The sequence below is a fragment of the Stegodyphus dumicola genome, chromosome 3 (assembly GCF_044657685.1).
Source record: "Stegodyphus dumicola isolate Sdum_Otavi_A_Nest chromosome 3, ASM4465768v1".
Taxonomy (NCBI): domain Eukaryota; kingdom Metazoa; phylum Arthropoda; class Arachnida; order Araneae; family Eresidae; genus Stegodyphus; species Stegodyphus dumicola.
Genome location: NC_140770.1, coordinates 160,367,524 through 160,381,752, shown reverse-complemented (window position 1 = coordinate 160,381,752; position 14,229 = coordinate 160,367,524). Strand labels below are relative to the sequence as shown.

The window sequence follows — 14,229 nt, the reverse complement described above, 5'->3', positions numbered from 1 at the left end:
TCTTGCTACTGATTTTTTAAATTATACTTTTCAGATGAATTGTTTAAAATTTTAACCAGAGAAACGAATCGATATGCTTCTCAAATCTTAGAGTTGCCACCAAATATAAGCGGAAGAAGGAAGCATGAAAGCGACTGAACGCCAGTTACATCAGATAAGCTTCAGAAATTTTTTGGATTAGTCTTACTCACAGGGCGTATTGAAAAAGACAGCATTTGAGATTATTGGATCTCGCCCTCTGACGAGGAAAGCGATTTCATAGCATGTTACTCATGAAAGTCCCAAATAAATATTTTTTACGCTCCTAATACCAGGAATTAAATCTTGACGAACTACCAGTGTTCAGTGGTCATATTCACTCAATCATGCTGTCTTAAATTACTGTTTGTATATCAGAAATAAGGATTAAAATAGTGAACAATAAAAATTAGCCCGGTAAATTTTTTGTTTAATGAGCTTTTTACTACAAATTTTGGCAGTTTAGTTGAATAGCAGAATGTTACATTAGATCATGGTATTTATTTAGAATTCACCGCTGCTACTTCTTCATACAAAATAAAAAACCGGAAAAAATATTCCCAGAAGAAGGTAGTTTTGTAAAAAATACACCCAGAAAAAGTATCTCTGGAAAAACTGTACCAGTTCTAGTATAACAGTATTTCAATATAAGGGGAATATTTACACCTTATACTGAAATACTTTGAATTATGAGAACTATTTAATACTTTTTTATTCATGGCAAAATGTACACTAATATTTACTAGTACGTTGGCTATTAGCTATATATAAATCTACTTAAAAAATGTACAAAAAGAGTCTGTTTTCTATTTCGATTGCGTATACAGCTCCTTAGAGAATAAATGGTATTTCTACGATATATTTCAAAATGTTTTCGAATTGGAAGTACAATTCTGTATGATGCGTGGAGAAAATTAATCAGCGTAAGTAAGGATTTGTATATATGCCCACGATTTTCTTCATTAAAAGTATAGCTTAAATTTATATTCGAAAATCCAGTTAATGAAATTATACTCGTATATCACTTCATGGTTTATTCTATTAATTCTCAATATCTCTTAAAAATAATACACATTCAATGCATTTTTTATAACACAAATTATTAAGTGTAGAGGTAACATTACTATTCAAGTCAACAAGCCTTGTTAATGCATAAATAACTTTCGTTACAAATATGACTTGAAATTATATAATTTCTCTCAAAGCTTTAAAAAAAAACATAAACAACAATGTATTTCTTTTGGAATTTTTCCCAAGAATAATAAAATACAATATTACTATAAGAAACGTGATAAAATTATCTCTTATAAAAATACGATAATGCAATGAATATTTTTGCAAGTGTACTTATTATTCTGAAGCTTAAAATCAATTTACATACTAACTCAGTGATTTTCACATAAAACTCGTATTAGTCTGCTAGCATCTAGTGCTGCAGCTTTTACTTTTCAAATGAAACATGAAAGCAAGAGAGTCAGAATCCCTCTACGCTCACTGTTTGAGATTTTGTGAGGATGTTAAAAAAATATTGCACTTTTCTCATGATCGAAGCCTCATCAGTAGACGAGAAGTTAAAGACTGTTGAATTGTTGAATACTGGTAGTTCGATTTACTTTCGGTTGAAACCCAGGCGAATGGCATGCCAGCGTGTTTGTTTTTCCCGTATGTAAGGTTAATTTGTTCTTGTTTCCTACAGAAAGTCCTCTTTTTGAAAGAAGACGTAATTGTCAGTATAAAAAATACATGAAAATACTTTAATCTCCTTAATTTATAATTCTGAATTTTGTTTAAATTTAACTTCTTTAAATCTCACATCAAATTAAGTTGATAAAATTTAGTGTAACTAATAAAGTAATTATTTATGTATAATTATTCATCAAATCATAGGCTATGCATTTTGTAATAATATTTATTAAAATAAGAAAACTGTAGAGGTATTTTTAAAAATAATTGTAAAAATAATTGTTGCTAATACATAAATGGAGAATAAGAAAGATTGTAAAGGTTTTACTGTTTCAATTCACAATGAAAAAGTACTGAAAAACAGAAATATAAATTGCAATAGAAAAATAGAAAAAAAATTGATATTTCCGCGCTTCAGTCATGAAAGGAAGAATAGAAATTGAACTAAATAAAAATGATTTAAATTCAGGTTACGCATGAGAAAAATCATAAAGACTCAAGCAGTTAACCAGTTTGGTTGCCAGGACCCAAACTCGTCACAAACTACCAACGTTCAGCAGACTTATTCAATCCACTATAGTGAACTTAATTTATTTTTTATATATTAATTATTAACAGCATTAAAATAATAAAAATATTTGTTCTACATAAAAGTTAATGATTCTTCCTTGTATGGCATTTTCTTTGGTTAGGAGTTTGGTGTAAATACTTAATGCTATATTCAAACAAGACATTTATTTAGAGCTTAATGTTGCAAAAAATGAATACTGGGAAAATTATCACTAGAAAAAAAATATCTCCCTGATAATGAATCCCATAATATATATTTAATTACTCATATCCTTTATTAAACACATTATCATAATTATTAAATGCAATCTTTATTTATTACAAAACATTCGACAATACACTTTCTTTACAATAATACTTTACTTTTCTATACAAAAATACCATATTGAACGATTATATTACTTATGTGAGTTAATAAACAACAACATTGTTTAGTTCATGCATAATAACTTAGATAAAGTGTAATAAAACATTGCATAGTGATATTAATTATGTTACATAATTCCTTTGCAGCTTTCAGTTTGTAGAGTCATTCGGTTATTTTTGAAGTAAGAAACATGAAAAATGTGCAATGCCCTAGCCAGGACTTGAACCTGGGCTTCTCAAATACGCGCCGAGTGTGCGAACCATTACAGCACGAAGGTATAAAGAAAGGAGGGGAAAAATACCTTATGTACTCTCCCTTTTAAAGAGCGACTGGGGATTAGGGTACCCAATCGCCATATCAGGATGGTGAAGAATCATCATGCATCACCTTTTTTAGTTCGAGTGCCACTAAAGAGTCATTAAGTTATTTTTGAAATAAGAAACATGAAAAATGTGCAATGCCCTAGCCAGGACTCGAACCTGGACCTCTCAAATACACGCCCAATGTGCTAACGATTACACCACGAAGGCCCAAAGAAAGGAGTGAGAAAATACCTTATAAGTTATAAAAGTAATGTTTTAATCCTATTTCACATCGAGTTTAGTATTTCAGTGGCAGAAAAGTAAGAATTTATAAACTCAGTCAATTAATAATAAATTTCTAAGCTGCATAAATTTCTAAGTTCTGCAAGAATACCATTAAAAATGCAATCCTTAAAAAGAAGAGTGTATTATTTTGGAGCTGATATAGTTTGCATTGAGATTCAAACAACTGTCCTTAAATAATCCAAATCTTTGTTTTCGTTAAATAAGTCATATTTAATACCTATCCTCTTTCAAATCAGCAATCCACGTATAATTTTAAAAATGCTTTCCTTTACACTGAATTTTAGACATTTAGTCACAAAGTGACAAAGTCACAAAGTTAGTGAATATTTAAATTTGTTTAAAAACTCTTTTCTATAAATTTTTCAACTATAAACAAACAAATTAAAAATAATTTTCCAGAGAACACCATTCCTTCGGAAAAAAATTCGAATTTGAGCATAAGAGAAGCCTAAAGTTTGAAATATACCTTATTTTTCGCTATCAGTTTCTTTAAAAAGCAGTTTTAAAAGTCACATCATATTCCGTTGATTAAACTTGCAGAAATCATAAAACACCATTTTTTTATAATAATTATTCGAATATTATGCTAAACATCTTAAAAATATAAAAAGGTAAAAAGGAATATATCTATAAGGAATTATAGAACTATTAAAAGATAATTATTATTTGCATGCAAATAAAAAATATAGAAAAAGATTAATGTTTTAAAGATTTTTAATTTATGCTAAAAAAATCGGAAAATAATGTAACATTCAAGAGAACTAATAAATGATGCTTTTTAAATGTTGTAACAGTGTCACAGAAGGAATGAAACATGTACCAGTTAATACAGATTTTATTAATAAATTATAATGCAATTTAATCGATCTGCAATGAAATCAGTGACTTCGAAATCTGGGTAACTTGGTTATAAAATGCATAAAAATTAAAAATGAAAACAGGCAAATTTTGAAAGCAATTTATTCGAAAATGAGATGTTTGTATGAAAGAATATCCTTTTAGTTCTGATACCGTTTACTCATGAAATGTTGATGAGTATTTGGAGGACAATTAACCTAAAGCACTCCCAGGGTCCGTCAGAGAGAAGCTATACATTCGCAAAGTTCTTGACAGTTCGCATCTACTAATGTTTACAGTGCAATCAATATCTTTTAGGAGGAACAATTGATCTAAAATTCTGGGAGGGGTGGGAAATAACAAAAGAACTGCTTGACAATTTTCAGAGGTTTAGGGTTATTTTCGCGACATTTTACGGGAAGTTCGGTCCAAAACTAGCGACAGTTTTAAAGGGATTCGCAGAAAATTACTCGACAGGCTAAGGGTTAAGTAAGTCCAGAGACTGTGCCCGTATGTCTGCCACTTGGGACATTGCACTGGCTACAGTTCGGTTTCCTACAGAGCACCTTTCATAATATTATTTTCATTTATAAATCGACCTTGATTCTTTAGAGTAATTATCTTGCCTTGAATCTCGGCTCTGTTGCGAACGCGCTTTTCGTATGGAAGTTTACCATAATCAGTTTGTGCTGTCACTTCCGTAAGCGGCTCAAGTGCTTTATGATCTCTGAAGGGCTCCGTAAAAGCTTGGCCTTATCGAATGTCTCCATCACGAACAAATAGCGGGTTCCCTCAAGGTACTGGCGTTATCGTTATAGCAATACTTAAAAATCGAAGTCTTCAATCACAGTGAAGAGTTTCTGCGTTGGGTACAACCTCAATACTTGTCCCCCGACTCGAACTGAATAAATGATGTGTCATCATCCCCCCTCCGCGCCTTCCCTAAAAAGCAGAGCAAAATTGAACGCACAAGTACACAATCTACCTGAATGAGATCAAAAGTAATATTCGTCACTGCAAATGATTCAAATTTCACAGTTGTCCGGCGAGATTTATTGCTGTACCAGCCGGACTGTAAAAGGTCATAGCGATGTGCTTATTTTTCAATGTGACTGCACATATAAATATGCAATTTAGGCACACACTAAAAGAAATCGAGTTGTATTCAGAACACCAGTTTAAAATATACTATGCCTTTTACAGGGTTCATAGCCACATTTTAGTTAAAAAAATAAGCACCTATAAGCACTTTTCAAGCACATTTTAAGAAAAAAATAAGCACCTGTCTAATTATATCATACACAACTGCATAACCTTAAAAATTAGACTTGTAATTTAAAATATGAGAAATGAAGTACTTATTAAGAGAGAATAAACATTACCTCAACCATGGAAAATAATTACTTTTTTTAATTGCAAGCAAAGTAATTTAAGTAAAAAAGAGGAACATTTCTGAAATCAGAAGACAGAAATTTGCTTCATGCAGTCATTTTTAACAGTAAAAGCTTAACTAACCCGCATACTTGGAAATTGGCGAATATTCGGACACTCGAGCGTAACTTGAAGGAGCGGAGTGGGGTAGGATAGACTGTAGCCGCTCTTTTAGATTTTTCCGCTAAATAAATGCTTTTGACATTTCAATATGTGCATCATATAAAAATAAACCAACGGAACTAAAAAATATTCTGCTTAGCAAGCACAGTAAAACTCTTTTAAGTGTTCATAAACAAATCTCGGACTGAACATCGAAATTAATTATCTCTGCAAAATATCGTTATTGCGCAATACGTGCGCCGTAATTCTTCCCTACGTGATATTACGCAATCGGAATCAACAACTGCCGGTATCGGGAGAATAACGAACTAAATAACTGAGGTGTTTTTTCATTCTAATTTTCAACAGACGGCGTTAAATTTTCGGAATAGAATCATTCTTCGCTTGGGTTGGTAGACCGCAGAACTTTTAGTCCTATTCAATCCAGATTGGAAAGTGACCAAAAGAAAAAAAAAAAAAAAAAAAAAAGGTTCGTTCCTTGTTTTGCATCGAACTGTTACAGTTTCAATATTCAAGATTTTGCGGAGAAAGGGGAGACCTCCCTCGTATTGCATAATGTATTGGCCAAAAAAAATGAAATTATTTTGACTATTCGATTACTTTCCCTTTATTTAAGCCATTCCGAATATTATTCCTTAGAAAGCTAATCTGTGTTAAAACACAACCATTTTCGGAAGTTTACTATACTTCAGCAGTTACTGCAACTATGTTATTATAAACATTCATACATATGCTCATAATATAAGCATAACGATCATAATAAACACGAATATGAACTGACCAAGCAGAACGAGAATGCAAATTTTTAAGATCTTGATAAAAATTCAAACGTGTGTAGTATTTGGGTGGGAGGAAAGGAATGCCGAATGTAGCGGAATTTTCTACTGCTTTCGCAATTCTTTGACCAATAGAACGACGGGCACCTGTCTGTACTCTTCGTGCACACCAAAGGTTATGTTAATACAGAGAAAGGAGGAAAAGCTATTTCCGGGAGTATGACCACAGCCGACTGTATATAGAGTTGGCTGTGGTATGACTCACCATCTGACATTCCATATTAGGAAGAAAAGTTGTTTATTTAGTTTCGGTTTTGGTACGGGGAAAAATAGCGCGTTCATTAAAAAAAAAAAAAAGCACTAAAAACAAAAAAATAAGGGCTTTAAAGAAAAAGTAAGCACCTATAAGGGCCTTTATATTTTATTTTCAAATATAAGGACTTATAAGCACTTATAAGGGCCGCTACGAACCCTACTTTTAGACGAACTCGACAGCAATATGAACATTTAAATTCGTTCGAGAAGGGTCATATCACAGGACTATATGAAATGTGAATGGTTATTTTAATTCAAGTACGCAATTTAAGCATACATAAAAAGAAATCAAGTAATAATGTAAGACTTCTCGGAACATCCACGGGATATAGCTGCGCAGTTAAACATTATGTCGAATTTAAAAAAGGAAATTAAACATTTCAATTTCATTCCGCAAAGAAAACAGAATAAATCAATATTTTAAAGTATTTTATATGTTGGAAGAAAGACCAAAATAAATCATTAAAATGCTAAGTTTCTTTAATGATCAATTTATTAAAAAAAACTGTGCTTTAGTTATCCAGAAGTTCAGCTTCATCTGATATGAATATTAAAATTTGTTTCAATTCAGCCTATTTTTATGCGATTTCATAAATCATAGCATTGCAATTATAAATGTCGAGTTACTTTGTAGAGACATTAGATATTTTTTAAGCAGAAGAGAGGAAAAATGAGCAACGCCTTCGCCGGGAATCGAAACGCGGACCTCTGGAATACGGGCCCAGCGTGCAGACCACCACACCGCGAAGGCACGAGTAATACCTATCGCAATCACAGAGGCGTTAAAAACAAACCAATTGCCCAACTGTGCTAATGTGGTGAGAGTAGTACCAGTTTTATTCAAATGATATGAAGCACTCATATTTAAGCTCTCTGCGTATCGTGAAAAGGCCTAGCGTTGTAATCTTCAGGAATCCAAAACAGAATAGAACGCAAAACTTGAAAAAAGCATTATTTAATTACACTGACATAGAACGAATGATAAAAGTTTAGACGATAATCCATGAAATGAATCTCATTTAACAAGTATTTTAATAATGATGAAAATGTCCCAAACAATGATAGTTAAATGACTGATTGTCCATCTGGACTGAGGCCAGCCAGCGAACACTGGTAGTTCGGTCCGAGGTTCGAATCCCGCGAACGGGCTGGCTGCATGGGCGTTTTCGAACTCTTCATTCACCATGCAAGATGTACCTGTATTTATACACAACAGAACTGCCCAACACTAACTTTGTGCTTCAGCCTTCATGTGACTTCATGTACTCCATTTATCTTATTGTGCCTTCTCTGTTTATGCATTTTGCGCTTTGTGTTTTGTGTATTATTTGCTTATGTGTATTTATGTTTTTTTTTATGTGTACATCTTATTGTATTTTTAGTTTAACTACCTACCATCTGTAACACCACAGCCTGCCTCTTCAATCTGTAATACAGTTCTACTAATGCCCATGTACTTCCCTTTGATAACCTCAATAATCTCCTGGTGCAGCCTCTTGGGGCTCCAGAGAGCTTTTGTTGTAGTTAGAGGAGGGCGTAAAACACATGCCTGTTTACTTCTGTTAGACACCAGGCGTTCCAGTCCTCCGTAACCTACCTACCCATGTGTATAGGAGCCAGTTTTCCTTAGAAAGTCCTCTACGAAGGCATCCTTCAGACAGATAGCCCTCGAGACTTTGCCGTAATCACATAAACCAAACCATCTGTAGCGAGACAGTCAATGACTAATTTGCGAAATCAAGAAATAAACTGGCTGCATGGATTCATTGTAATTTTTCTCAGATATCTGACATAATGAAAGATTCGTTACATAGAGAAAAGGTCAAACTAGATGACGCACTATTTCAACAATCACTTCCAATTTCAACAGTGCTAAATAAATTCATTAGTTTTTCACAGTTTTTCTCTCATCACAATAGAAAAACTCTAGAATGTACACCGCGAGAAAATCAAGAGAATCTCCACTGCGAAACTTGTTGACGTTTTCTACAGAAGATATGTTTATGCTTACCTGCTATTGGTGCTCCTAGCATACAAGATCCTCCTCTAAACAGACTGAGAAGACCAAATGCATTTGTTAATTTGTCTAATCCCAACAGCTCCACCAGTATAATAGAAGTTAAACAAATGTAGGCGGCTGGAAAGACAGGAATGATTAATATGACAAAAATATGATTACATGATGCATGTTTATGCATTACATAATGCATAAAAATATGATCGCGTAATGATTACATTATGCATTAATTTTTTTAAAAAAATGGAACTTTATCTTGCACATCTTCACGATTTAATGAACACAAGTATGAGTGGTTGGTTGGATAATTTAACGGCAATATAGATTGTTTGATATTTTGCAACCAGATTTTGGTAAATAAAATCTATGTTATTATTTTCAGAATAAAATAAACTTCTAAAATTTAAACACTGCTTGATAAAATATGAAGAAACAACGCAAACTTACAGCTTATTCATAAAAGCCAAATGATAAGATACGAGTTAAAAACATTTCAACGTTTAGAGAATCTACAGGTCTGCAGAACAGTATTATCAGACATACGATGCCTATTTGAATAGTAAATATTAAACTGAGTTGATATCTAGATACAATAATAAGAAACACAGACAGTGATTAGACTCAACAAGTTCGGCTAACGCATCCTAAAAAATTTAATTCGACGAACTAGTTGTTGAACGTAAACCCTAAGAGAATTTATCCCGGAAGTTTATGTTTGGATAAAAAGCTGACATTTCAGTGTGAACTAAATGTAGAATGAAAAATTCTGCAACACTTTATTTATTTAGTAGATTTTAGCTGTTTCTGTTACTATATTTCATCATTTTTTATGTCTACGACACAAATTGCATTAAAAATATTGTAACACCCCACCAAGCTATAAATCCGGAAATAAATATAGCCTCATCAACAAATTCTCAGAAGTGTCATATCTCTTGCATGAAGCTTGCAATACTCGAAACCCTCTGTCGGAGGCCATACAGATACACTGGCTTCCAAAAGTTTGAACTCATAAATACTGACTTCACCCTCCAATCGTATACTACCCACCTCCTATATCATCAGTCCTAAGTACATAATTTTGGTTACTTCCCGATATATGAAACTAGCGGCCCATTGGCTCAACCAATCGAAATGGAAGTTCAGATAATATTATTTGAAGGTAGATGGTCGAAATTGTGATGATTTAAAACAACAGAGGTAACATGCTTACGTTAATTTTCGAACGGCAACAGCTAGTTCTTATCTGCGCAAACAAACCAGCGCATTGAAAAACCAAAAATAGCGTTAGAACGATACACATATAGCAAAACTTGCGAGCATAAAACATTTACAAAGAAGAGAATCGTAAAGGACGAATGACAACATGAGGAGAGAGAGAAAAAAAACTTTTATTGAAACTATAAGTTGTCAACGTGTTCAAGATAGACTCATCTCCCGTAACATTGCAGTCTTGTAACCACCGCCAACCCCCGACTTCACTCCAATAAAATTTTGGTTCTGGGGTTAAAACGTATTGAATGCGGGGGATTGTTGACAACAATGAGGAACGTAACACCAGATGAGGAATTTGTATATCCTCACGTTTTACGGCATCTTTCAATTCTGACATATCTCGTAGATTTAATGTGTACACCTTAGATTTTAGATAACTAGAAACCAATTGCAGTGAGGTCGGGGGAACTCGATGTCCACGAAAATGCAAAATTACGGGAGATAACTATCTCCAAAGCGCTGTGACAGCACACGCCGAACACTCGGAGGAGCATCATCTTGCATCCATACAATATCATTAACGATATTTCGCTGCTGCAATCCTGAAATTACGTAATTCTGCAACATTGTTGTATACCGAGCAGTTGTGATGGAGTGGTGGAAATGACCTTTTCGATGAAGTACGGACCGAGAACGAATGTGCTTGCGATGTCGCACCACACAGTCACTTCAACTTCACTCAAAGGCGTTGGTGCTGCATTGTGAGGATTTTCGTCAGCTCAGAGCGCGTGGTTCTTGGAGTTTATGTTCCCAGTTTAGAGGAAATGCACTTCATTCATTTGTAATATCGTAAGCGGATACCTGCTATCTTCATCATATATGATGAGGAAAAAATTCATTAAGTCGACACGTTCATGCTCATTTTTAGGTTGCAACATGTGGGCACACCGGAATCGATAAAGAAACATCCGCAGAACAGAGCGCAGAAGCTTGAGGGCTGTTGTATTCGGTACATCCAAACTGCGGGCAACACTTCTTGCAATATGCAATGGACCTGGAGTAATCGTATTAGGCTGCTATCACACGTCGGTTTGTTTCGGAAGAACAACTGTTTGGAACAATTTTTCTGCTTTGTCACAACAGCCAATCACCACAGATCGCTTTGGGGTTAACGCAAGGGAAACTGGTTCCCCATTACAAACAAGCTGATAGCATTCGAAGCTGATAGCTGATTGGTTGAAAACGAACAACCTGCAATTTTTTTGGAAAGGAAGGAAAAAGTCGCGCGTCTTTCTTTCAATAGTAAACCAGGCAGAAAAATTGTCCGAAACAGTTGTTCGTGTGGAACAAACGCCGTGTGATATGGGCCTTACGCACTTATGCAACAACTTCAATTGGAACACATGGTCGTCAGGATCGACGTTGATTGATAAAGCCGACATCCAAACAGCTTTATCAATTTCAAACAGTTTTATCAATTTTGCTCGTTCTTTCCCTAATGTAATCTTGTCAGCACATTCGAACATCTGATTGAAGAAACAAGAAACAATCTTCCCACACTGCTTATAAAAGGTTTTCCACAAGCAATGCTTTGCACATGGTGTGATGTGATTGAATCTTCTGCTGTCTATTCCTGCAAATTATGCAAAGTGCATCAATGCATCTCCTCTCTTCTGTGTTGTCAATGATAACAATGTTCTTCATTGCAAATGTTTTACGCCGGCAATTTTTCTCATACGTGTATCGTTCCAACGCCATTTTGGTTTCTCAGTTTCCTGATTAATTTTTGACAGGGAAAAAAGTGCGTGTTGCCAGCCGAAAATTTCGAGATGTTTTCGCTGTAACCGTAACCACGAAAGCTCTACTGTTTTAAATCATCACAGTCTTCAGCGCAGATTACAATATCTGAAATTTCATATTTCGCCGCATTGGGTTCATATATTGGGGAAAGTTTTCTTTAATCATCTTCTATTTCTCACCATACTTACTCAAAGAATTAAAAAATATTTACCATTGTATGAAGAGGTTTTATTTGAGCTTATCCAACGACATCCTGGACACTAAAATTGGCCATAGCAGTGTTACCATATTAGGCCAAGGCAACACTCTAGGGATTATTGCGAGATGTGTACATGTTCTCAAGTACCACGCAACCAAGCAACTGTAAATTGCCGCGAATATGTACCAAACAATAACAGCTTGTAAAAGGGAACTTGGAACTAGTTGTTATGCTGACATGAGGCTATTACAAAATAGCTCTTACAAGGTCCTTAGAGAGCCCCTAAAGAGCATTACGAAAGTGAGAGTTCTTTAACTGAATTTCCCAGGGAAGATCACAGAACTAAGATAGAAAGCGAGGACACTTTATCCTCCATAAAGCAGAAAACATCGACAGGAAATGGAAGCGGGTGGCACATGTGGCTCCATCTGCTGGTCGGAAAGGAGAACCATGAGACAGGAGGGGCCAGAACAATGCTGGGATCATCGGCTTGCGAATCAGAAGCATGATAATGGCGGATCAGGAAGGCTGAAGTCACGCAAGTTTTGTCAGCAAATTTATATCGAAGCAAAGCGAACACGAATGCAGCGCCATTTCTCGAGGGAAAAAGTAACTAAAACGTGATAAACCATGTTATTATATTTCTAAGAGCTTTTAATCCTGTTTATATAATTTTTCTGCTCCTGAAAAAGAAGGACCTGCGTCTAATCGCCCTGGAAATCGATAAAATTTATTCAAAATCTATACCGAAATAGGATGCTATTTTGCCTAATTTTAAAAGTTCTAGATATTTAAATTTTATTATTTATTAAATGCTCTCAGATACTGTATGGTATGTTTGTTTATGCTATAGTAGCACTGTTCTCTCATGTTTCATATGTACGTCTATTCCTTTTTCTCTATTTAAAACTTGTGTAAATTTTTTTTTACTCAATTTCTTGCACAAAGCAAAATGTGCGGAAATCCTTTAAATCTTTCCTTTTCTAGCAGCTTGTAATTACGCTTTCATTTTGGTTAAGCGTTTGTTACAAAAGTGGAAACTTCACCTTCATGCAAGAGCTAGAAATGTCTATAAGAACAAACGCAGGAATCGTAGCACTGAAAGACAAAAAACATTTGATGTGGACTCCACATGACTTTCTTGTATAGCCTATTAAAATATACACAATTTTTTCTGCTCTTCATTTAAACTTATTTCCTCGCATTTCATTAGAGTATTTTTTATCTTTCAGTTAATTCAGATCTCACTTTGCGGCAAGCCCTCCCCCCAAAAAACTCAAATCTTTATTAAAACTGGTAAAATGCAGAAAAACCTAAAGCACCACATACAGTTAAAACAGTTTAAAAAACAATTTTCACAACTAAAATTAGAGTTTCTACAAAAAAAAAAAAAAAAAATTCGATCAACGGGCAGGAATATGGTGCACAAAAATGAACGTGAACTTTTGGTCCGACTGAATAGAAAGAAACTGAAGTTGGTGTCCTGGCTGACTTAATTCATTACTCTACTAATAGTTCCAGATGTAAACAAATGGCAGCCTCGTTAGGCTTAACGCCACTTAAATTTTTAAACTGTTGATGATTCTACAACTATTGCATGCAGATTAACTAAAGGCATAAAACCCTTAACCGCAACATAACAACATATAAGAATAAAAAAACTAAGCTTACCGAGTAGAGTAACAGAGTGGCAATTTTTTTAGTTTGTTCTCCTTTCTTAAATTATATATATATATACGTTCGGTGCGGCAGATTGCAACGAAAAAGGGAATTGCGCTACTACACATTTTAATACACTCATGTACACAATTTTTTCGACGTTTTACGGCCACTCGTTTTTGAATTATGGGAGACACGTACATACATACAGAAGTCACGAAAATATCTCTTCTGAATCCATTTTACGATACGTTTCGGAAAAAAGAGTCCTTTATTCTGTCACACAAAAATATATCGTTCAAATGGATTCGTGAGAAATCAAAATGGATATTTTCGTTGAAATATGACACCCGAAATTTTTCACAATTACACTTCCTTTACTTCGCACAAGGAAGTAAAAAAAGGTTGGATACACAGTGAAACTTCTTTGATTAGTAGCAATAGTTAAGATTTAAAAATGCATCATAAACTTAGAGCCTCTCATACGATTGCAAGTATTTCTGATGAAAACATTTGCAGGTTTTATAGCGAGTTACTGACATACGCTAATTTAAGTTTTAATTAATATCATAATAAATGATATTATCGTCTTTCGCTCCGGTTGTATTATT

At 34.3% G+C, this 14,229-nt stretch overlaps 1 protein-coding gene across 4 annotated transcripts in view; it reads right to left on the bottom strand.

The window, feature by feature from the left end:
- Positions 1–14,229, bottom strand: part of LOC118185458 (uncharacterized) — a 272,436-nt gene that overhangs the window by 17,943 nt on the left and 240,264 nt on the right. For 3 of the 4 annotated variants that reach the window (XM_035355307.2, XM_085813560.1, XM_035355305.2), the window contains exon 5: positions 8,740–8,865. The exons of the other annotated variant lie outside the window; for it this stretch is intronic. In XM_035355307.2, coding sequence (XP_035211198.1) covers positions 8,740–8,865 — 126 coding nt within the window. The remainder of the gene's footprint in view (positions 1–8,739; positions 8,866–14,229) is intronic. 4 annotated transcript variants of the gene reach the window in all.